Genomic DNA, 25,306 nt, shown 5'->3' with positions numbered 1-25,306 from the left:
TATGACCTATCTGAGGATGAGGCACCTCCAGATCAATCGCCACCGGTAGGCCTGTTCAAGCCAACTCTGTTCAGGACTCTCTTATTTAAGGCTAAACAGGTAATGAACCTACCTGGAACGGCTAAAGCAGCCGAGGAGGCGGGCAAGACCTCAGAGTCCTTACTTAGGGAACCCCAACCCGAGTCTGACCATTTTCCATCATCACACATATTTGTGGAAGGGGTCAAAAGACCGTGGCAACACCCGGCGGCAGCTCAAGGCCCGTCAAACCTAGAAAGACGGTTCTACACCTTTGATGAGGAGGTGGAAAAACTCCTCGAGTATCCGCCAATAGACCAGCCAGTCGTGACCTTAGTCTCCAGTGCATTGGTGCCTTCGGAGACAGGGGAAAGCCTGAAACCGGAGGAAAGGAGGGCGGAGACTCTCCTGCGGAAGGCCCATCAGATGGCAAGCTGGGTATTCAGGGCTGCGGCAGCAGCAGCATTCATGAACAGAGCATCGATCCTGTGGCTGCAGGAGATGCAATCCCGGCTGGGACCAGAAGAGGGCAGGTTAAGACCTGAGCAAACTTCAGGCGGCAGCGGAATTCTCGGCGGACGCTACGCTACATGCGGCAAAGTTTTCCAGCAGGGGAATGGCCACCGCGTTTTCGGCTCGATGCCTTCTGTGGCTGAGAAACTGGCCAGCAGACCTGAAATCTAAGTGGCGGCTAGCGTCAGCCCCCTTCCAGGGCTCGATGCTCTTTGGCGACATCCTGGACAAAGTCCTCATTGAGGACAAAGACAAACGGAAAGTGCTGCCCAAGTCGGGCAGGCGTCAAGACCGCAGGTCTACCCCATACACAAGGCGTCAGACACCTCGTTGGGACAATTCCGCAGGAACGACGCAGCACCAGAGACCGTTCAATCAAGGTCAATTCACCCAGCAATCATTCAGGAGCGACCGGGGGTCGTTCCAAGACAGGCCGAGGGGGTACCAACAATCCAGGCGGCCCTTTCGGGGTAACAACCAAAGGGGTTTTCGTCGGTCCAAGTGACTCTGCCAGTCGGTGGCCACTCGGGGGGAAACTCCAGCATTTCAGCAACCCCTGGCACACCACCTCCTCCGATCAGTGGATTCTTGCCACGGTGTCGGAGGGACTGCGCCTGGAATTCGTTGGACGACCCCCCAACCGGTTCATACGCTGTCCAATCATCCGAGAACCTCAAAAGGTGCAACAATTACAAAAGGAAATTTAGCACCTACTGGAGATACAAGCCATAGAACCAGTACCACCACAGGAGGTCGGCAAGGGGTTCTATTCGATGATATTCATCGTACCCAAAGCCTCGGGAGGTTGCAGGTTGATACTGAACCTAAAGCAGCTCAACCTCTTCATCAGATACCGGAGGTTCCACATGCACTCCCTGCAAACCATTCTAACGTCAATACGGCCTCGAGACTTGATGACATCTATCGACTTAAAAGAGGCGTACCTTCATGTGCCCATACATCCGGCACATCGGAGATACCTCCGTTTTTGCTCCGAGGGAACACATTACCAATACAAGGCCATGCCGTTTGGCCTTTCATCAGCGCCAAGGACTTTTACAAAACTCCTAGATGCCCTGACGGCTCACCTACGTGGCCATGCCATAAGATTGATGGCATACCTGGACGACATCATCATACTGTCCAGGTCCCCGTCACAGGCAAAGCAGGATTTGGTCCAAACCATGCGAACGCTGGAAAGTCATGGCTTCACCATAAATATGGAGAAGAGCCAACTATTACCCAGTACCAGGCTTCAACATCTGGGAGCCATAATAGACACTCAATCCAACACGGTGTCGCTTTCCCCAGAGAGACTGGTGAGCATCCAATGTTTAATAGTCAGCCTCAACCATCAAAGATGGATCCCACTGTCACTCTTGTCGAAGGTGCTGGGAACCCTGGTGTCGGCCATAGGTATTGTTCCCTGGGCCAGGCACCATATACAGACTTTACAGTGGTTTCTTCTACCAGCTCAAAGATCCAGGATCAGTCACTCACATCGGAAGATCAAGTTGCCTCGGAAGGTCAGAGAATCCCTGAGGTGGTGGACATCACAGGCAATACGCAAGGGTTCTCCCTTCCACATACAGGACAAAATCATCCTTACCACAGATGCCAGCCTGTTCGGCTGGGGAGCCCACATTGGCCATCACATGGCACAAGGCACATGGTCTGCAAAGGACTTAACACCAATAAATATAAACTTTCTCGAGCTCAGAGCAGTACACTTAGCTCTACAGACCTTTCTTCCGATTGTGCAGGGAAAGCACATTCTCGTTTTGACAGACAACGTGGCGACCAGAGCTCACTTGAACCACCAAAGGGGCACAAGGTAGCAACGTCTGATGGAGGAGACGAACGAGCTGTTCGATTGGGCCGAGATGCATCTGGCATCCTTGTCTGCGGAACACATTGCCGGAACCACCAACACGCAGGCGGATTGGCTCAGCAGGACTACTCTAGACCCATCAGAGTGGCGGTTGGATCCAGAACTCTTCCAACAGATGTCACACAGATTCGGGATGCCCTCGGTGGACCTGTTCGCGACCCACCAGAATGCACAGCTCCCGAGGTTCTATTCACGCTTCCCGGAACCGGGAGCGGAAGGGGTCAACGCATTGCTGACATCTTGGCCCCCCGGACTATTGTATGCATTCCCCCCGGTGAATCTGATCCCACGAGTCGTAGAAAAGATCCTACGAGAGAGGGCGGAAGTGCTGTTGGTAGCACCACATTGGCCGCGTTGGCCGTGGTTTGCCGACCTGAGAGCAATGTTAATATCACCACCGTGGAGGATCCCGGACCAAGTAATCTCTCTCAGCCAGGGGAGCTTACAACATCCGAATCCTCAATGGCTACAACTAACCGTATGGCACTTGAGCGGCATAGACTGAGACATCTGGATTTGCCGGAGAAGGTCATTGACACGATACAGGCCGCCCGGCGCCCTTCCACAGCCAGGATTTACCAAGCGTCCCGGGCAGCCTTTTGCAAATTTTGTGATGAAAAGGGCAATAATCCCAGGGAGGCATCCGTCGTGACGGTACTGGAATTTTTACAAGCAGGGATTGACAAGGGTTTGGCCCCTAACACATTGAAAAGACAGGTGGCGGCCCTTTCCACCATGGTGCAGACTTTGGAGGCTCGGTCACTGGCCCAACACCCCTTGGTCCGAGACTTCATAAGAGGCGCCTCGAACAAGCATGCACCACCAATTAAGAGATTTCCGTCATGGGACCTCACACTTGTTCTTAAGGCACTAACAAAACCGCCTTTTGAACCTTTGAGATCAATCCCCTTGAGAATTCATTCCCTGAAGACAGCCTTCTTGGTGGCAGTCACCTCGGCACGCAGGGTATCGGAACTATCAGCCCTTTCGGTGAGACCGGATTTATGTATCTTTTATCCGGACAGAGTGGTGCTCCGGTTAGATCCCACTTTCGTACCCAAGGTGAATACACATTTCCATAGGAAGCAGGAGTTAATACTTCCTGACTTTTGCACGCACGGAAACCACCCTTCGATACTGCGATGGCATAAGGTTGATGTCAGGCGAGCCCTGAAGATATACATCAGACGGACTGAACCATTCCGGAAGTCGGAGAAATTGTTTGTTTCTTTTTCTCAACATCAAATGGGACTTGGAATTTCGGCCAAATCTATCAGTCGTTGGCTAAAGGACTGTATTACGGAGGCCTATAGAGCGGGAGGACACACTCCGTTGATAGGACTAACGGCCCACTCAACCAGGAGTGCAGCCGCATCAGCAGCTTGGACAACGCAAGCATCCATAGATGATATTTGCAGAGCGGCTACCTGGGCGGCACCGTCTACATTTATTAAGCATTATAAGTTGGATTCGTTTGCATCAGCGGAGGCTGCATTTGGTAGACGTGTCCTACAGAGAGTTTGTTCATCTCCAACGTCCCTTTCAAGACCTTCTCCCTCCCATGGGCCTTAAAACTTTGGCATATCCCATGTTGGACTCTCCTTCCAGATGCAGTGGAGAAGACCCGTTGTACCTACCTGAACGGTCTTCTCGATGCACTGGAAGGAGAGTCCAAACCCACCCGGCATATTGAGTCTCAGGGACGCCGGAGATGGGTGTTTTCCGTTATAGTTGTGTTAATAAAAGTTGGTTATCCTCTTACATGGTTCTTTCGTTTTTAAAACTGGGCTCATGGGAGCAGCATGGGGGCGGTGCTTAATAATTATGTAAATTCTAACTCAGTCTCTACCAATAGGATTGGTAATAACCCATGTTGGACTCTCCTTCCAGTGCATCGAGAAGACCGTTCAGGTAGGTACAACGGGTCATCTGGGTCCTCCGTGTACCCATCTCGGAAGGATGGAAAGCTGAGCCAACTTTGAGCTTGCCAGGATCGAACTGCTGGCAGTGGGAATGCAGAATACTGCCTCTTAGCCCTTGAGGGGTGTGGTGGCCTAGAGGTGAAGAAACTCACTTCTTACCCAAAAGATTGTGTTCAGTCTCCAGTAGAGGAAGATATTTCTCTCCTAGGGTACAAAGAAAAAATAATCTGCTATAAATTCAGTGTTGCTTCAGGAATGGAATCCGGTCAGTATGTATGTAACTGTACGTATGTATGTATGTATGTATGTAATCAAGCATGTATGAGAAAACAGAGAGACAGCAGAAGAGAAGAGAAAGAACTCCATCACAATGGTCATTTGCCCAGGTTCGCCTGGTGCACCAGTTGCGGCCCTATTTGGACCGGGAGTCACTGCTCACAGTCACTCATGCCCTCATCACCTCGAGGCTTGACTACTGCAACGCTCTCTACATGGGGCTACCTCTGAAAAGTGTTCGGAAACTTCAGATTGTGCAGAATGCAGCTGCGAGAGCAATCATGGGCTTTCCCAAAAATGCCCATATAACACCAACACTCCGCAGTCTGCATTGGTTGCCGATCAGTTTCTGGTCACAATTCAAAGTGTTGGTTATGTTCTATAAAGCCCTTCATGGCACCGGACCAGATTATCTCAGGGACCGCCTTCTGCTGCACGAATCCCAGCGACCAGTTAGGTCCCACAGAGTGGGCCTTCTCCGGGTCCCGTCAACTAAACAATGTCATTTGGCGGGGCCCAGGGGAAGAGCCTTCTCTGTGGCAGGCCCGGCCCTCTGGAACCAACTCCCCCTGGAGATTAGAATTGCCCCCACCCTCCTCGCCTTTCGTAAGCTCCTTAAAACCCACCTCTGCCGTCAGGCATGGGGGAACTGAGATACTCTTTCCCCCTAGGCCTTTACAATTTTTGCATGGTATGTTTGCTTGTATGTATGATTAGTTTTACAATAAGGGTTTTTTAGTTGTTTTAGTATTGGATTTACATGCTGTTTTTTAATGTTGTTGTTAGCCGCCCCGAGTCTACGGAGAGGGGCGGCATACAAATCCAATAAATAAATAAATAAATAAGTGTGAAAACGGTCAACAATCGTAAGAGTTTTGGTGGCGCAGTGGTGAGAATGCAGTATTGCAGGCTGACCCTGCCCACAGCCAGCAGTTCGATCTTGACCGGCTCCAGGTTGACTCAGCCTTCCATCCTTCCGAGGTGGGTGAAATGAGGACCCAGATTTTGGGGGGCAATGTGCTGACTCTGTAAACCCCTTAGAGAGGGCTATAAAGCACAGTGAAGCGGTATATAAGTGCTATTGTTATTGCTATAAGCGGTTGGTATTATACCCATGCAGTCCCTAAATCAGTGGTTCTCAACCTGGGGGTCGGAACCCCTTTGGGGTTCGAATGACCATTTCACAGGGGTCGCCTAAGACCATGGGAAAAGACAAATTTCTATTCTGGCACCTTGGAAAATATTTTCATAATCCGACCAATCAGGCATTTACAGTGGAGGTGTCTCTTTGACCTTCCTGCTAATCATCCTAAAGCTCTGTTAGGAGAATTGGCGCTAGACTTATGGTTGGGGGTCACCACAACAGGAGGAACTGTATTAAAGGGTCGCGGCATTAGAAAGGTTGAGAACCAATGCCCTAAATTGTTATGGTTAGCTCTGGCCCAGCTCCTGCCCCAAGGACTGTGGATGTGGGGGAGACATCCACATGCTGCAGGCCTGTTTTGCCCCTGGTGGAATCTGCTGATGAAGGCTCCTCTGACCAAGAAGACATGAGTGACAGGGAGGAGGAGAGTGTGGCAGACAGCTCAGAAGGAGATCAATTATCTAGCTCCTCCTTGGATTCAGAACAAGAGTTAATGATACAGCCACGCATGCGGAGAGCGATGCATAGGCAACAACAACTGAGAGATTATTATCAAAGAAAATGAGGCCACCTGTGGTTGGGTGGGGCTGTGGTAATTAGTGAGGTTGCTAGAAATAGCAGCCTGTGGGTTTGGCCATTGTGGAGGATTATCTGATCATTGTGTTTCGTGACTGCTTTACTGACTTTGACCTTTTGTGTGCTGATTTTTCCCCGCTTTGAAACTAAACCAGAGCAAAGTGTGTTTCACTTTGTGAAAGAAGGACTGTGAATTGCCTCACAGCTGCAAGCTAAGTATCACAGAACTGATAAGGGACTTGTACAAATTACCAGTTTGTTTGGAGACCAGTGCTCTTTGCTATACCAAAAGAGGGCTTGGTTTAAGTGACTTTTCATTATAAAGAACATTGTTTTGAATTTTCAAACGTGTGTGTGTCTGAAATTTGTACCTGTGAATTTTTGGGAGGATTCTACCAGAGAGCCCGACAGAACATAAATGAATGACTGTAAGTCAAGGGCTATTTGTCTTCCTGTAACTATTGGGGTGATCTGAAAATTCCCCAAATCCTAATTTTCCTCACTCTGAGGTGATTGGCAGTTACTAGGATTTTCCCCTTTCACGGACGATCACGACAGGAAATCAAAGATGGCCGCCCCTCTTTCTGGCGCCAGGCAAATATTTTATGCCCAACAGAGAAACAAACAGGAACAGCAACGGTGGGAGGTAAATAGAAAAACCACAGCCCACAGTTATTTCAATTGTGCACATTTCATTCAGCAGCAGTGGCAGTTTATTGCAAAAAGAGCGAGCCAATGTACCACACAAACACACGCACGCACATTTAAATTAAAAACTGGCATCAAAATAAATTTTCCTTTCCTGCAGAAATAAAAATATGATCTTATTATAATGGCAGTGGGAGGGCAGTACCAAAAAAAAAGTCAGGGAATAAATAAATTATTATCTGTCTCGCTTCCTCTGCTTCGTCCCTCTTTATGCGCCTCTTGGGGTGGATTGAGGACAAGATTGAGAAATTCTTGTTATGTTTCTTTTTTTTAAAAAAAAAAAATTCTGGCTGACAAATTGTAGAGTAACCGGAAGCCCTGGCTAAACTGGAACTCGAAAACCTTGGCTATCTGCTTTTGACCTTGCAGGTTGCTGGAGAGGCTTCTTAGCGGGAAGGAGAAATGGAACAGGATTCTGAAAATACTGTATGTGTGTGTGTGAGAGAGAGAGGGAGTGGGGAAGGGGAAAGAAATAGAGAGAGGGGAAGAAAGGAGAGGGGGAAAGAAAGAGAGAGAAGGAAAGAAATAGAGAGGGAGAAAGAAAAAGAGAGGGAAAGAAAGAGAGGGAGGGAAAGAAAGAAAGAGAGAGAGGGAAAGAGAGGGGGAAAGAAAGAGAGAGAGGGGGGAAAGAAAGAGAGAGGGGAAAATATAGAGAGGGGGAAAGAAAGAAAAAAAGAAATATAGACAGGGGGAAAGAAAGAAAGAGAGGGAAAGAAATATAGAGAGGGGGGAAAGAAAGAGAGAGGGAGGGAAAGAAAGAGAGAGAGGGGGAAAGAAAGAGAGGGGGGAAAGAAATAGAGAGAGGGGGAAAGAAAGAGAGAGAGGGGGAAAGAAAGAGAGAGGGGAAAAAAGAAATGTAGACAGGGGGAAAGAAAGAAAGAGAGGGAAAGAAATATAGAGAGGGGGGAAAGAAAGAGACGGAGGGAAAGAAAGAGAGAGAGGGAAAGAGAGAGGGGGAAAGAAAGAGAGGGAAAGAAAGAGAGAGAGGGGGGAAAGAGAAAGAGAGAGGGGAAGAAAGAGAAAGAGAGAGGGAAAGAAAGAGAGAGGGAAAGAAAGAGAAAGAGAGAGGGGAAGAAAGAGAGAGAGAGGGAAAGAAAGAGGGGGAAAGAAAGAGAGAGAGGGAAAGAAAGAGAGGGGGGAAAGAGAAAGAGAGGGGGAAGAAAGAGAGAGGGAAAGAAAGAGAAAGAGAGAGGGGAAGAAAGAGAGAGAGGGGAAGAAAGAGAGAGAGGGAAAGAAAGAGAGGGGGAAAGAAAGAGAGAGGGAAAGAAAGAGAGGGGGGAAAGAGAAAGAGAGGGGGGAAGAAAGAGAAAGAGAGGGGGGAAGAAAGAGAGAGGGAAAGAGAAAGAGAGAGGGGAAAGAGAGAGAGAGGGAAAGAAAGAGAGGGGGAAAGAAAGAGAGAGAGGGAAAGAAAGAGAGGGGGGAAAGAGAAAGAGAGGGGGGAAGAAAGAGAAAGAGAGGGGGGAAGAAAGAGAGAGGGAAAGAGAAAGAGAGAGGGGAAAGAGAGAGAGAGGGAAAGAAAGAGAGGGGGAAAGAAAGAGAGAGAGAGGGAAAGAAAGAGAGAGAGGGGGGAAAGAGAAAGAGAGAGGGGAAGAAAGAGAAAGAGAGGGGGAAGAAAGAGAGAGGGAAAGAAAGAGAAAGAGAGAGGGGAAGAAAGAGAGAGAGGGGAAGAAAGAGAGAGAGGGAAAGAAAGAGAGGGGGAAAGAAAGAGAGAGAGGGAAAGAAAGAGAGGGGGGAAAGAGAAAGAGAGGGGGGAAGAAAGAGAAAGAGAGGGGGGAAGAAAGAGAGAGGGAAAGAGAGAGAGGGGAAAGAGAGAGAGAGGGAAAGAAAGAGAGGGGGAAAGAAAGAGAGAGAGGGAAAGAAAGAGAGGGGGGAAAGAGAAAGAGAGGGGGGAAGAAAGAGAAAGAGAGGGGGGAAGAAAGAGAGAGGGAAAGAGAAAGAGAGAGGGGAAAGAGAGAGAGGGAAAGAAAGAGAGGGGGAAAGAAAGAGAGAGAGAGAGAGGGAAAGAAAGAGAGAGAGGGGGGAAAGAGAAAGAGAGAGGGGAAGAAAGAGAAAGAGAGGGGGAAGAAAGAGAGAGGGAAAGAAAGAGAAAGAGAGAGGGGAAGAAAGAGAGAGGGGGAAAGAAAGAGAGGGGGAAAGAAAGAGAGAGAGGGAAAGAAAGAGAGAGAGGGGGAAAGAAAGAGAGGGGGAAAGAGAAAGAGAGAGGGGAAGAAAGAGAAAGAGAGAGGGAAAGAAAGAGAGGGGGAAGAAAGAGAGAGGGAAAGAAAGAGAAAGAGAGGGGAAGAAAGAGAGAGAGGGGGAAAGAAAGAGAGGGGGAAAGAAAGAGAGAGAGGGAAAGAAAGAGAGAGAGGGGGAAAGAAAGAGAGAGAGCGAAAGAAAGAGAGGGGGAAAGAAAGAAAGAAGGGAAGAAAGAGAAAGAGAGGGGGGAAGAGAGAGGGAAAGAAAGAGAGAGAGGGAAAGAGAAAGAGAGAGGGGAAGAAAGAGAAAGAGAGAGGGGAAGAAAGAGAGGGGGAAAGAAAGAGAGGGGGAAGAAAGAGAGGGAGAGGGAAAGAGAGAGGGAGGGAAAGAAAGAGAGGGAAAGAAAGAGAAAGAGGAAGAAAGAGAGAGAGGGAAAGAAAGAGAGGGGGAAGAAAGAGAAAGAGAGAGGGGAAGAAAGAGAGAGGGGAAAAAAGAGAGAGAGGGAAAGAAAGAGAGAGGGGGAAAGAAAGAGAGAGAGGGAAAGAAAAAGAGACAGAGGGAAAGAAAGAGAGAGAGAGAGGGAAAGAGAGAGAGAAGGGATTCAGATTTTTTGCACGCCTCCTGTGCAAATAATCCATGGTAGTTTTGACCCCATACGGTATTTCTATGTTGTAAACTGCTGTTGTGAACTTAGCCAAGTGTCTGGGGTGACCGATATACCTGGGTTGATTTTATCTTAAGTTTCTGCAGTTTAACATTTCGATAAGAAGCTTAGCTATAATATATAGCTCTGAACTTCTAGATGGAGTATTTTGTGCCTATCTTCTGGAGTGTTGACTATTCCTGCCAGTTTGGTGTTGTCTGCAAATTTGATGAGTTCCCTATCTATCCCCTTGTCCAAGTCATTGATAAAGATGTTGAAGAGTATTGGGCTTAAAACAGAGCCTTGGGGTTCTCCACTGCATACATTCCCTCCATGTATATGTAGTTCCATTGAGTGTGGTTGGTTAGCCAGTTTTGAATCCATTTTATTTTTATTTACTTACTTACTTACTTACTTACTTACTTACTTACTTACTTACTTACTTACTTACTTACTTACTTACTTACTTATTTATTTATTCTTTGTCCAATACACAGTACATATGGAAGAGAATAGACATGAAGTAATATATATAAAGATAATATGTAAAATAGAAGAGAGAGTATATGAGAGGAAGAAAATATATATGATATAAGAGATAAAGGAAAGACAATTGGACAGGGGACGATAGGCACACTAGTGCACTTATGTACACCCCTTACTGACCTCTTAGGAACTTGGAGAGGTCAATCGTGGATAGTCTAAGGGAGAAATGTTGGGGGTTAGGGGTTGACACTATTGAGTCCGGTAATGAGTTCCACGCTTCGACAACTCGATTGTTAAAGTCATGTTTTTTGCAGTCAAGTTTGGAGCGGTTAATACAGTATTAAGTTTGAATCTGTTGCGTGCTCTTGTGTTGTTGCGGTTGAAGCTGAAGTAGTCGTTGACCGGTAGGACGTTGCAGCATATGATTTGGTGGTGTTGCTGTCCATCCCACATTTTTCTACTTTATTTAGTAGTAGGTTATGGTCTACTTTGTCAAAAGCCTTACTGAAGTCCAAGTAAACCACATCCACAGCATTCCCCTGTTCCACTTATTTCGTCACTTGGTCAAAGAATGCAGTAATATTAGTCTGGCATGATCTGTTTTTTGACAAACCCTTGTTGGCTTTTGGTGATTACTTTGGTTATTACGTCTTAAGGTTGTGGCGAACACACCAATAACCTAGCGTGGACTCAGGGCTTGCTCCGATGTCTCTCCCTTGTCTTGATTCCCCTGTTCTTCCTTTCATTCCAGGTTCTACTGGGACTTCACCATGTTGCTTTTCATGGTGGGCAACCTGATCATAATCCCTGTCGGCATCACCTTCTTCAAAGAGGAGACCACTGCCCCCTGGATCGTCTTCAACGTGGTGTCAGATACCTTCTTCCTTATGGACCTGGTTATGAACTTCCGGACGGGCATCATCATCGAGGACAACACGGACATCATTCTGGATCCCGAGCGGATCAAGAAGAAGTACTTGAAGACCTGGTTTGTGGTGGACTTCGTCTCCTCCATTCCTGTGGATTATATCTTCCTCATCGTGGAGAAGGGCATGGATTCCGAGATGTACAAGACGGCCCGCGCCTTGCGCATCGTCCGCTTCACCAAAATATTGAGTCTCCTGCGGCTACTACGTCTCTCCCGTCTAATCCGGTACATTCACCAGTGGGAAGAGGTAAGAGCCATGCTTGAAGCTGTGGGAGATCCACCACCGATGACATTTTCACAGACCTTCCAAGGAGCCCCTATTTGGGGGCATTTATTTTATTTTATTTATTGTTAGAGTTGAAAGGGACCATGCAGGTCATCAAGTCCAACCCCCTGCCTGAGCAGGAATCCTAAAGCACCCCAGCCAAGTGGCAGTCCAATCTCCTCTTGAAAGTGTCCAAAGTTGGGGAGTTCACAACCTCCGCAGGCAGGTTGTTCCACTGGTTGATCGCTCTGACCGTCAGGAAGTTCTTCCTTACTTCTAGGTTGAATCTCTCCTTGGTCAGCTTCCAGCCGTTGTTCCTCGTCCGGCCCTCTGGTGCTCTGTAGAATAGAGTGACCCCCTCCTCTCTGTGGCAACCCCTCAGATACCTGTATACAGCTATCATGTCCCCTCTGGCCCTCCTTTTCTCTAGGCTATCCATGTCCAGTTCCCGCAATCTCTCTTCGTAAGTCTTGGTTTCAAGTCCCCTAATCATTTTGGTTGCTCTTTTCTGCACCTTCTCCAGAGTTTCAATGTCTCTTTTGAAGTGTGGTGACCAGAACTGGATGCAGTACTCCAGATGTGGTCTGACCAGGGCATAGTAGAGTGGTATTAATACTTCCCTGGTCTTGGAGTGTATCCCTCTGTTGATGCAGCTTAGGATGGGGTTGGCTTTTTTGGCCGCTGCTGCACATTGCTGGCTCATGTTTAGTTAATTATCCACCAAGACTCTGAGATCTCTTTCGCGGTCACTACTGCTAAGTGGGGTTTCTCCCAGGCTGTACGTGTGTCTAGGTGTTTTTTTTACCAAGGTGAAGGACTTTGCTCTTATCGACATTGAACATCATGTTGTTATTGTGGGCCTATAGTGTTAATCTGTCTAGATCTTTCTGTATTTTGAGCCTGTCCTCTAGGGTGTTGGCTACTCCTGCCAGCTTGGTGTCATCTGCGAATTTGATTCGTTCCCCTTCTACTCCCTCGTCCAGGTCATTGATGAAAATATAAAAATTTAAAAGAGAGAAGTCTGCTATTATTGACCGAAGAGAGTATTTTGTAGCTGGATTAATCAAAGCGGTGTTTTTCAACTTGATAACGTTAAGATGTGTAGACTTCAACTCCCAGAATTCCCAAGCCAATTTTAAGATGCATGAACCCCAACTACCAGAATCCCAACTTTAGGATGTGTAGACTTCAACTCCCAAAGGAATCCTCAATCTGAGTATTGCATTGGCAGTTCTGTGTTAGCTAAAACATCAGAAGAGAAGGATTTAGGGGTCATGATTTCTGACAGTCTCCAAATGGGTGAACAGTGCGGTCAGGCGGTAGGGAAAGCAAGTAGGATGCTTGGCTGCATAGCTAGAGGTATAACAAGCAGGAAGAGGGAGATTGTGATCCCGCTGTATAGAGCGCTGGTGAGACCCCATTTGGAATACTGTGTCCAGTTCTGGAGACCTCACCTACAAAAAGATATTGACAAAATTGAACGGGTCCAAAGACGGGCTACAAAAGTGGTGGAAGGTCTTAAGCATAAAACTTATCAGGAAATAGAATAGAATAGAATATAATTTTATTGGCCAAGTGTGATTGGACACAGGAGGAATTTGTCTTGGTGCATATGCTCTCAAAGTACATAAAAGAAAAAGATACATAATAATAATATTTTCTCACGTTGCTTCTGATCTTTCCCCCAACTAACCTCAGACTGTGCCCCCTTGTTCTTGTGTTTACGTTCCTATTAAAAACACTTTCCCCCTGAACCTTATTTAACCCTTTAACATATTTAAATGTTTTGATCTTTCCCTTCCCTTTCCCTAATTTTTTAAATTAACAAATTTTGTCCCATTTTGTGACTTTTCTCGCCACAATTGTTAAGTGAATCACAGCTGTTGTTTCCGTTTCTGTTTATTGGCCAAGTGTGATTGGACACGCAAGGAATTTGTCTATTATTATTATTATTATTATTATTATTATTATTATTATTATTTATTAGATTTGTATGCTGCCCCTCTCTGAAGACTTTGCAAGAAAGACAAATTTCTTGTGTGTCCAATCACACTTGGCCAATAAAGAATTCTATTATTCTATTATTATTTAGTAACAACACGGTTGTTAAGCAAATTAAGTGAATATGAACCAGTTGTCAAGTATCTGTAGTTCCTCTGGTGGCCGGAATCTGCAATAGCGGGAGTATACTGTTGTACCATATAAGTGCCGTCGTTTGTGTGTGTGTGTGCCATACTGACAGGTACCATACCGTAATCAGTGTATCCGTACAGCTGTGTTCCCTCTAATTTTTTTGGGGGGTGGGCGGAAAAGTATAGTGTCTGAGCGGCAGTCCCTTCGGGACTGGGCAGCACAGAAATATTAAATAAACATACAAACAAACAAACAAATAAAAAACCCACCCTGTTTTTCCTCAGAGAATTTCAAAATAAAATACTGTACTGTGTGTCTATAACAGTGAGCTCATAATAGGGCAACTCTATCAAAATCAAAATGCCAGTTAAATAGTTGAGCTAGTTTCAAACTAGATTTTGATTTTCTTTCTCTCTTCCTTACTCCCATTCTTTTTCTTTCTCTTTTCCTTCCTCTCTTTTTTCTATCTGTTTCTCTCTCTTCCTCTCTCTCTCCTTCCCTCTCACTCTTTCCCTCTCGGCTTCTGGGCAGGTTTGGAAAACTCTGAGTTGATGATGATTTTTAAGTGAGCGATTGCTCACTGCTCAGCTTAGAGGGAACTATGCCTACGGGTACGGTCAGTTATGCAGAATCAAGAGAAAAATTTTGAATTTTTTTCTATTTTTCCCTTCTGGGCTCTGGGTATGTTTTTTCTATCACAGTAAATGAGGTTGAATGTGTATAATTTTAGTAGAACTGTGTTTGTGTGTGTGCATCCACATACAGTTTAGTTAGTAGATAATGTATGTTTTTGTGTGCCTGTGTGCAGTGTTCCCTCTAATTTTTTTTGGGGGGGGGGCGGAAAAGTATAGTGTCTGAGCGGCAGTCCCTTTGGGACTGGGCGGCACAGAAATAATACATAAATAAATAAACAAACAAACAAACAAATAAATAAATAAATAAAAAGCCCACCCTGTTTTGCCTCAGAGAATTTCAAAATAAAATACTGTACTGTGTGTCTATAACAGTGAGCTCATAATAGGGCAACTCTATCAAAATCAAAATGCCAGTTAAATAGTTGAGCTAGTTTCAAACTAGATTTTGATTTTCTTTCTCTCTTCCTTACTCCCATTCTTTTTCTTTCTCTTTTCCTTCCTCTCTTTTTTCTATCTGTTTCTCTCTCTTCCTCTCTCTCTCCTTCCCTCTCACTCTTTCCCTCTCGGCTTCTGGGCAGGTTTGGAAAACTCTGAGTTGATGATGATTTTTAAGTGAGCGATTGCTCACTGCTCAGCTTAGAGGGAACTATGCCTACGGGTACGGTCAGTTATGCAGAATCAAGAGAAAAATTTTGAATTTTTTTCTATTTTTCCCTTCTGGGCTCTGGGTATGTTTTTTCTATCACAGTAAATGAGGTTGAATGTGTATAATTTTAGTAGAACTGTGTTTGTGTGTGTGCATCCACATACAGTTTAGTTAGTAGATAATGTATGTTTTTGTGTGCCTGTGTGCAGTGTTCCCTCTAATTTTTTTTGGGGGGGGGCGGAAAAGTATAGTGTCTGAGCGGCAGTCCCTTTGGGACTGGGCGGCACAGAAATAATACATAAATAAATAAACAAACAAACAAACAAATAAATAAATAAAAAACCCACCCTGTTTTGCCTCAGAGAATTTCAAAATAAAATACTGTACTGTGTGTCTATAACAGTGAGCTCATAATAGGGCAACTCTATCAATATCAAAATGCCACTTAAATAGTTGAGCTAGTTTCAAACTAGATTTTGATTTTCTTTCTCTCTTCCTTACTCCCATTCTTTTTCTTTCTCTTTTCCTTCCTCTCTTTTTTCTATCTGTTTCTCTCTCTTCCTCTCTTCCTCTCTCTCTCCTTCCCTCTCACTCTTTCCCTCTCGGCTTCTGGGCAGGTTTGGAAAACTCTGAGTTGATGATGATTTTTAAGTGAGCGATTGCTCACTGCTCAGCTTAGAGGGAACTATGCCGTACAGTTCACTTTCTTTGGGGGTGTCAGCTTTTCTGCCTGTGAATTTGTCTTATTTGAGAAATACAAGGCACCCCCCGAAAATAAGACGTAGCACAACTTTTGGAGCAAAAATTAATATAAGACAGTGTCTTATTTTTGGGGAAACACAGTATAAGAAATACCCCCGATTTGGTGGTGGGATGTGAATGCTTGTCTGGTGGTGGGCACTACTCACAGAGCACCTACCTGTTTTATGTTGTGTGTGTGTTCATATTTTTTAAAAATCAATTTAAAAAAAAGATTAAAAATGCGTCCTACGAAATAAAAACAGAGCGGCAGCTGTAAGCCCCATTTTCCTTGAAACTCCTTTTTCCTTCCTTTGGAAAGGTTTTCATAATTGCAGAGGCTGCTCAGTGTAGCAGCCAGAAAAACTCTCAGTGAACCAGGTTCTGTCATCACCAGATATATTTTTTTTCCAGGAAATGAAGGTTTCAGAAAATGGGTCTTTTTTCTGCAAGGTGCAATGACCTTCTCTTAGTAAAAAAAACAACAACAAAGCAAAACCCAAGAGTCCTTTCTCTGCAGAAGGTCTATACGGAGAGAGCTTGCAGTCTGCGGAGCTTAAAACGAAAAAAATAAAAGCAGTTGTAACACCGGCAAATTGAAAGAAAAGTCAATTTAGGAATAGCACTTCGACTTGCATACCGCTTCCCAGTGCGTCTTGCTTAGTGACAGGAATTTGGGGGTCAAGGGAGGTAGTAAGTCGAGAAGTTCACATTTGAGCATATACGGCTTGTGATTGACATCAAGGCCTTTGATACAGTTCCATATAAAGAGCTGATAGATAAGTGTTCTGTCTGGGTTCCCCCAGACCTCAACACCAACTGGAAAAAACAGCCAGACATTCTGGTAAAAGCCAAAAGTATTTTATAGCTGGAAAAAATAAACACAGAGGAAAACCTGTTCTTCCCAACAGACAGGCTATAATACGTTACAGCAGAGTCCTGATGTCCAGACAATACAGCAAGCTTCTTGCTGGCACCCCCTCCCCCAAGGTTTCAATAGTCAAAGGCACAAACCAGGATTCCAAGACGCCAAAGTTCACAGCCAGGTCCCAAGACTCTCAAAGATAAAACTCCACAAGCCAGGAAGGGTGGGTCTGCCTTTTAGCCTTTCCAAAGAGCACCACACCCAAACCCAGCTGTTGCCTCTTTAATGCTGAAAGTACTTAGCCAATTGCTCCCTTCTCTGAGTAGCTCTTCTCTGTCGCAGATCAATTATGGCTTGTGCATTTTCCTCTAAGGAATCCAGGCTGCTTGCTGGGGAGAGCTCCCTCTGGTGGGACTCTGGCTGTCCTCCCTCTTCTTCAGCCTGGGATTCCTCCTCCTCGTCTGCCTGCACCTCCTGTTCCTCAGCCTCTCCCTCTGAGCTGGAAACCGACAGAAGATCAGCCGTTCCCTGAGGGGCCTCAGACGGAACCACAACAGATAAGTTAGTGAAGATTGGACTTAATCCCTGGATAGTTCTGTGGATTTGCAGCTGGCTGAAGCGTAGATATCAGAGGGTTGTTGTTGTTGTTGTTGTTTCCAAATGTAAAATAATGCACTTGGGGAAAAGGAATCCTCAATCTGAGTATTGTATTGGCAGTTCTGTGTTAGCAAATACTTCAGAAGAAAAGGATTTAGGGGTTGTGATTTCTGACAGTCTCAAAATGGGTGAACAGTGCAGTCAGGCGGTAGGGAAAGCAAGTAGGATGCTTCGCTGCATAGCTAGAGGTATAACAAGCAGGAAGAGGGAGATTATCATCCCGCTATATAGAGCGCTGGTGAGACTACATTTGGAATACTGTGTTCAGTTCTGGAGACCTCACCTACAAAAAGATATTGACAAAATTGAACGGGTCCAAAGACAGGCTACAAGAATGGTGGAAGGTCTTAAGCATAAAACGTATCAGGAAAGACTTAATTAACTCAATCTGTATAGTCTGGAGGACAGAAGGAAAAGGGGGGACATGATCGAAACATTTAAATATATTAAAGGGCTCAATAAGGTCCAGGAGGGAAGTGTTTTTAATAGGAAAGTGAACACAAGAACAAGGGGACACAATCTGAAGTTAGTTGGGGGAAAGATCAAAAGCAACATGAGAAAATATTATTTTACTGAAAGAGTAGTAGATCCTTGGAACAAACTTCCAGCAGACGTGGTAGATAAATCCACAGTAACTGAATTTAAACATGCCTGGGATAAACATATATCCATCCTAAGATAAAATACAGAAAATAATATAAGGGCAGACTAGATGGACCAGGTCTTTTTCTGCCGTCAGACTTCTATGTTTCTATGTTGTTGTTGTTGTTGTTGTTGTTGTTGTTATTATTATTATTATTATTATTATTATTATTATTATATCTCCGGGACTGCCTTCTGCCGCAGGAATCCCAGCGACCGGTTAGGTCCCACAAAGTTGGCCTTCTCGGGGTCCCGTCGACTAAACAATGCCGTTTGGCGGGACCCAGGGGAAGAGCCTTCTCTGTGGCGGCCCCGGCCCTCTGGAACCAACTCCCCCCAGAGATCAGAATTGCCCCCACCCTCCTTGCCTTTCATAAACTTCTCAAAACCCATCTCTGCCGTCAGGCATGGGGGAATTGAAATATCTTCCCCAGGCCTATATAGTTTATGTATGGTGTGTTGTGTGCATGTTTTTTAAATTATGGGTTTTTAACTTCGTATTATTAGATTTGTATTGTACATTGTTTCTATCACTGCTGTGAGCCGCCCCGAGTCTGCGGAGAGGGGCGGCATACAAATTTAATAAATAAATAAATAAATAATAATAATAATAATAATAATAATAATAATTATTATTATTATTATTATTATTAATTACATTTGTATGCCGCCCCTCTCCGAAGACTCGGGGCGGCTGTTAATGGTTAGTATTCTGAGCAGAGACAGGTTACAAGCGGTGTGCCACAAGGGTCTGTTCTGGGTCCTATTCTTTTTAATATCTTTGTGAGTGACATAGGGGAAGGTTTGGTAGGGAAGGTTTGCCTATTTGCCGATGACTCTAAATAGGGTTGATATTCCTGGAGGCATCTGTAATATGGCAAATGATTTAGCTTTACTAGATAAGTGGTCAAAGCAATGGAAACTGCAGATTAATGTTCCCAAATGTAAAATAATGCACTTGGGTATTGTATTGGCAGTTCTGTGCTAGCAAAAACTTCAGAAGAAAAGGATTTAGGGGTAGTGATTTCTGACAGTCTCCAAATGGATGAACAGTGCGGTCAGGTGGTAGGGAAAGCAAGTAGAATGCTTGGCTGCATAGCAAGAGGTATAACAAGCAGGAAGAGGGAGATTGTGATCCCGCTGTATAGAGCACTGGTGAGACCCCATTTGGAATACTGTGTTCAGTTCTGGAGACCTCAACTACAAAAAAATATGGATAAAATTGAACAGGTCCAAAGACGGGCTACAAAAATGGTGGAAGGATTTAAGCATAAAACTTATTAGGAAAGACTTAATGAACTCAATCTGTATAGTCTGGAGGACAGAAGGGAAAGGGGGAACACGATGGAAACATTTAAATATATTAAAGGGTTAAATAAGATTCAGGAGGAAAGTATTTTTAATAGAAAAGTGAACACAAGAACAAGGGGACACAATCTGAGATTAGTTTGGGGAAAGATCAAAAACAATGTGAGAAAATATTATTTTACTGAAAGACTAGTACAGAGGTCCCCAACCGCCGGTCCGCGGACCGGGACCGGGCCGTTGGGGTTTTCCAGCCGGTCCGCGGCGTCGGAGACCCAAAGCCCATGTGGAGGAAGACGGAGCCAAGCGGGGCCACCCGGAGACCTTTTCCCGTCTTCTTCTCCTCGCTCGCTCCCCTCATAGCCAGCAGCCCCGCTCGCGGGGGGATGCCCGTTCGTAGCTACCAGCCCGCCAAGCGTCGAGGGGGCTTCCGAGGCTGAAGGGAAGAGCCGGAATGCCCTTCCCGGGTTTAGATTGCTTGCTGTTGGGGGAAACGGAGGAGGCGGCGGCGGCGGTGGGGCGCGATCGCCTACTTTCTGGAGCGAGGAGAAAAGAACCGCCGCCTCCTCCGTTTTCCCCAACAGCAAGCAATCTAAACCCGGGAAGGGCATTCCGGCTCTTCCCTTCAGCCTCGGAAGCCCCCTCGACGCTGGAGGGATGGTTATGAGGGGAGCGAGCGAGGAGAAGAAGACGTCCCACTCATCGCTCCTGAGGGAACGGGCGAGGGCGTCGGAGACCCAAAGCCCATCCTGCGTGGAGGAAGACGGAGCCAAGCGGGGCCACCCGGAGACCTTTTCCCGTCTTCTTCTCCTCGCTCGCTCCCCTCATAGCCAGCAGCCCCGCTCGCGGGGGGATGCCCGTTCGTAGCTACCAGCCCGCCAAGCGTCGAGGGGGCTTCCGAGGCTGAAGGGAAGAGCCGGAATGCCCTTCCCGGGTTTAGATTGCTTGCTGTTGGGGAAAACGGAGGAGGCGGCGGCGGCGGTGGGGCGCGATCGCCTACTTTCTGGAGCGAGGAGAAAAGAACCGCCGCCTCCTCCGTTTCCCCCAACAGCAAGCAATCTAAACCCGGGAAGGGCATTCCGGCTCTTCCCTTCAGCCTCGGAAGCCCCCTCGACGCTTGGCGGGCTGGTAGCTACGAACGGGCATCCCCCCGCGAGCGGGGCTGCTGGCTGTGAGGGGAGCGAGCGAGGAGAAGAAGACGGGAAAAGGTCTCCGGGTGGCCCCGCTTGGCTCCGTCTCCCTCCACACAGGATGGGCTTTGGGTCTCCGACGCCCTCGCCCGTTCCCTCAGGAGCGATGAGTGGGACGTCTTCTTCTCCTCGCTCGCTCCCCTCATAACCATCCCTCCAGCGTCGAGGGGGCTTCTGAGGCTGAAGGGAAGCGCCGGAATGCCCTTCCCGCGTTTAGATTGCTTGCCGTTGGGGGAAACGGAGGAGGCGGCGGCGGTGGGGCGCGATCGCCAAGTTTCTGGAGCAGATAGGCTTTGAGTTTTTGGCTGGGGGGGGAGAAGTAGGACCTTCCTAAGTTCCCCCCCCAGTCAAAATCACAAAGCCAGGCAGCCCCCAGCCGCCAAAGGAGCCTCCTCATTCTCCCTGCCCTGTGGAGAAGTGTGGAGGGCTGCGTCACTAAGCTCCACCCCTCCATAACCCCACCCCCATATGACCAAAGCCCCCCCCACCGGGCCGTAGAAAACTCGTCTAACTTAAAGCCGGTCCCTGGTGCTAAAAAGGTTGGGGACCTCTGGACTAGTAGATGCTTTGAATAAACTTCCAGCAGACGTGGTAGATAAATCCACAGTAACTGAATTTAAACATACCTGGGATAAACATATATCCATCCTAAGATAAAATACAGGAAATAGTCTAAGGGCATGGACCATGAAGTCTTTTTCTGCCATCAATCTTCTATGTTTCTATGTTTCTAAGAGGCTCCTTCCCAAGGCTCTGAAAACCTGTGATGTTGATCCTGATGGAAAGGCTGCTTCAAGGAGCCTGGTGTGAATTTAAGGCAATTGGTAAACTTGTGACAGTTGTGGGATTTTAATAACAGGGGTTTAAAACAGCTGCCGGGAGGGAGATTTGCTTACTCAGAAAAAAGATGGCTATAAAATAGGATTTTTTTTCAAATCCATCCAAGGCAATCCAGACAGAGAGAAATGCTCAACGTTGCTGCCATCTAGTGCAGAGGTCCCCAACCTTTTTAGCACCAGGGACCGGCTTTAAGTTAGACGAGTTTTCTACGGCCCGGTGGGGGGGGCTTTGGTCATATGGGGGTGGGGTTATGGAGGGGTGGAGCTTAGTGACGCAGCCCTCCACACTTCTCCACAGGGCAGGGAGAATGAGGAGGCTCCTTTGGCGGCTGGGGGCTGCCTGGCTTTGTGATTTTGACTGGGGGGGGAACTTAGGAAGGTCCTACTTCTCCCCCCCCAGCCAAAAACTCAAAGCCTATCTGCTCCAGAAACTTGGCGATCGCGCCCCACCGCCGCCGCCTCCTCCGTTTCCCCCAACGGCAAGCAATCTAAACGCGGGAAGGGCATTCCGGCGCTTCCCTTCAGCCTCAGAAGCCCCCTCGACGCTGGAGGGATGGTTATGAGGGGAGCGAGCGAGGAGAAGAAGACGTCCCACTCATCGCTCCTGAGGGAACGGGCGAGGGCGTCGGAGACCCAAAGCCCATCCTGTGTGGAGGGAGACGGAGCCAAGCGGGGCCACCCGGAGACCTTTTCCCGTCTTCTTCTCCTCGCTCGCTCCCCTCACAGCCAGCAGCCCCGCTCGCGGGGGGATGCCCGTTCGTAGCTACCAGCCCGCCAAGCGTCGAGGGGGCTTCCGAGGCTGAAGGGAAGAGCCGGAATGCCCTTCCCGGGTTTAGATTGCTTGCTGTTGGGGGAAACGGAGGAGGCGGCGGTTCTTTTCTCCTCGCTCCAGAAAGTAGGCGATCGCGCCCCACCGCCGCCGCCGCCTCCTCCGTTTTCCCCAACAGCAAGCAATCTAAACCCGGGAAGGGCATTCCGGCTCTTCCCTTCAGCCTCGGAAGCCCCCTCGACGCTTGGCGGGCTGGTAGCTACGAACGGGCATCCCCCCGCGAGCGGGGCTGCTGGCTATGAGGGGAGCGAGCGAGGAGAAGAAGACGGGAAAAGGTCTCCGGGTGGCCCCGCTTGGCTCCGTCTTCCTCCACGCAGGATGGGCTTTGGGTCTCCGACGCCCTCGCCCGTTCCCTCAGGAGCGATGAGTGGGACGTCTTCTTCTCCTCGCTCGCTCCCCTCATAACCATCCCTCCAGCGTCGAGGGGGCTTCCGAGGCTGAAGGGAAGAGCCGGAATGCCCTTCCCGGGTTTAGATTGCTTGCTGTTGGGGAAAACGGAGGAGGCGGCGGTTCTTTTCTCCTCGCTCCAGAAAGTAGGCGATCGCGCCCCACCGCCGCCGCCGCCTCCTCCGTTTCCCCCAACAGCAAGCAATCTAAACCCGGGAAGGGCATTCCGGCTCTTCCCTTCAGCCTCGGAAGCCCCCTCGACGCTTGGCGGGCTGGTAGCTACGAACGGGCATCCCCCCCGCGAGCGGGGCTGCTGGCTATGAGGGGAGCGAGCGAGGAGAAGAAGACGGGAAAAGGTCTCCGGGTGGCCCCGCTTGGCTCCGTCTTCCTCCACATGGGCTTTGGGTCTCCGACGCCGCGGACCGGCTGGAAAACCCCAACGGCCCGGTCCCGGTCCGCGGACCGGCGGTTGGGGACCTCTGATCTAGTGGTAGGATTGAGTTTTTCAGCTAGGTGTGATCTTGGAAACTTTGGGATTCCTTGAGCTGTTTGGCCAGCTTTTGGTTGTTAAGTGATCATTCGATACGGGGAGTCACCGACTTACAGCCACAATTGAGCCCAACATTTCTGTTGCTAAGCGAGACATTTGTTAAGGGAGCTTTGTCCCATTTTACATCCTTTCTCCCCACAGTCATTAAGCGAATCCCTGTAGTTCTTAAATTAGTAACATGGTCGCTAAGTGAATCAGACTTCCCCATTGATATTGCTTGATAGAGGGCTGCAAAAGGGGATCACGTGACCCCAAGGTATACAACCATCATAAATATGAATCAGTTGCCAATTGTCTGTATTTTGATCACATGACAGCAAAGGTTATGAGTGTGAAAAATGGTCAGAGCTCACTTTTTTTCAGTGCCGTTGTTACTTTGCTCACTAACTAAATGGTTGTAAATCGAGGAATACCTGCATCATTGCACAAGATCTGGAATGCCTGGGAAACCCATGGCAAACTGTAAAAAAGGACACATTTTATTTATTTATTTATTTATTAAATTTGTATGCCGCCCCTCTCCGTAGACTTGGGGCGGCTCACAGCAGTGATAAAAACAATGTACAATACAAATCTAATAATACGAAATTAAAAACCCATAATTTAAAAAACATGCACACAACACACCATACATAAATTATATAGGCCTGGGGAAGATATTTCAATTCCCCCATGCCTGACGGCAGAGGTGGGTTTTGAGACGTTTACGAAAGGCAAGGAGGGTGGAGGCAGTTCTGATCTCTGCGGGGGAGTTGGTTCCAGAGGGCCGGGGCCACCACAGAAAAGGCTCTTCCCCTGGGTCCCGCCAAATGACATTGTTTATTCGACAGGACCTGGAGAAGGCCAACTCTGTGGGACCTAACCGGTCGCTGGGATTCGTGCGGAAGAAGGCGGTCCCGGAGATATTCTGGTCCGATGCCATGAAGGGCTTTATAGGTCATAACCAACACTTTGAATTGTGACCAGAAACTGATCAGCAACCAATGCAGACTGCGGAGTGTTGGTGTAACATGGGCATACTTGGGAAAGCCCATGATTGCTCTCGCAGCTGCATTCTGCACGATCTGAAGTTTCCGAACAAATAATTTGGGCCCAAACAAATAAAATGAAATTCAATTCAGAGAAAAGTAAAATCCTACACCTAGGGAAGAGAAACCAAATTCATACATATAAACTGGGTGAAACCACACTCAGTAGCAGCGACTGTGAGAGGGATCTCGGAGTCTTGATGGACAACCAACTAAATATGACCCAGCAATGTGCAGCGGCAGCCAAAGAAGCCATTGCAATCCTAAATTGCATTAACAGAAGGATACAGTCTAGGACAGTGACGGCGAACCTATGGCATGGGTGCCACAGGTGGCATGCGGAGCCATATCTGCCGGCACATGAGCTGTTGCCCTAGCTCAGCTCCAATGTGCATGTGTGTGTGCCGGCCAGCTGATTTTTGGTTAACACAGAGGCGCTGGGAGGGTGTTTTTGGCTTCCAGAGAGCCTCCATGGGGATGGAGGAAATCGCTTTTACTCTCCCCTTGCTCCAGGGAAGCCTTTGGAGCCTGGGGAGGGCGAAACAAATACGAGCCTACTGGGCCCACCAGAAGTTGGGTAACGGGCCATTTCCAGCCTCCAGAGGGCCTCCATGGGGCGGGGGAAAGCTGTTTTGACCTTCCCCAGACATTGAGTAATGGCTATGGGCACTTGCGCATGCGTGATAGTGCGTGTGCACATTCTTTCGGCACCGAGGAAAAAAAGTTTCACCGTGCTGTTTGGTTTTTAATTATGATAGGGTTTTTAGTTTTTTTTCTTAATATTAGATTTGTGCCTATATATATTGTTTTATCGTTTGTTGTGAGCCGCCCCGAGTCTTCGGAGAGGGGCGGCATACAAATCTAATAAATTATTATTATTATTATTATCACTGGTCTAGGACGAGGGAGGTACTAATACCACTCTATAAAGTTTTTGTTATACCATACCTTAGAGCAGTGTTTCCCAACCTTGGCAACTTGAAGCGATCTGGACTTCAACTCCCAGAATTCCCCAGCCAGCATTCACTGGCTGGGGAATTCTGGGAGTTGAAGTCCAGATCGCTTCAAATTGCCGAGGTTGGGAAACACTGCCTTAGAGTACTGCATTCAATTTTGGTCACCACAGTACAAAAAAGACACTGAAACTATAGAAACATAGAAGATTTATGGCAGAAAAAGACCTCATGATCCATCTAGTCTGCCCTTATATTATTTTTTGTATTTTATCTTAGGATGGATCTATGTTTATCCCAGGCATGTTTAAATTCAGTGACTGTGGATTTACCAACCACGTCTGCTGGAAGTTTGTCCCAAGCA

The 25,306-nt window shown here is 47.4% G+C and overlaps 1 protein-coding gene across 1 annotated transcript in view; it reads left to right on the top strand.

Moving 5' to 3' along the window:
- The first annotated feature begins 736 nt into the window (after positions 1 to 736).
- HCN2 (hyperpolarization activated cyclic nucleotide gated potassium and sodium channel 2) overlaps positions 737 to 25,306 on the top strand; it is a 50,896-nt gene continuing 26,326 nt past the window's right edge. Inside the window, exons 1-3 of the mRNA XM_070735899.1 lie at positions 737 to 972; positions 1,843 to 3,642; positions 11,104 to 11,527. Coding sequence (XP_070592000.1) covers positions 737 to 972; positions 1,843 to 3,642; positions 11,104 to 11,527 — 2,460 coding nt within the window. The remainder of the gene's footprint in view (positions 973 to 1,842; positions 3,643 to 11,103; positions 11,528 to 25,306) is intronic.

The sequence above is a fragment of the Erythrolamprus reginae genome, chromosome 1, assembly GCF_031021105.1.
Source record: "Erythrolamprus reginae isolate rEryReg1 chromosome 1, rEryReg1.hap1, whole genome shotgun sequence".
Classification (NCBI taxonomy): domain Eukaryota; kingdom Metazoa; phylum Chordata; class Lepidosauria; order Squamata; family Dipsadidae; genus Erythrolamprus; species Erythrolamprus reginae.
This window is presented reverse-complemented; position numbering and strand designations above follow the sequence as displayed.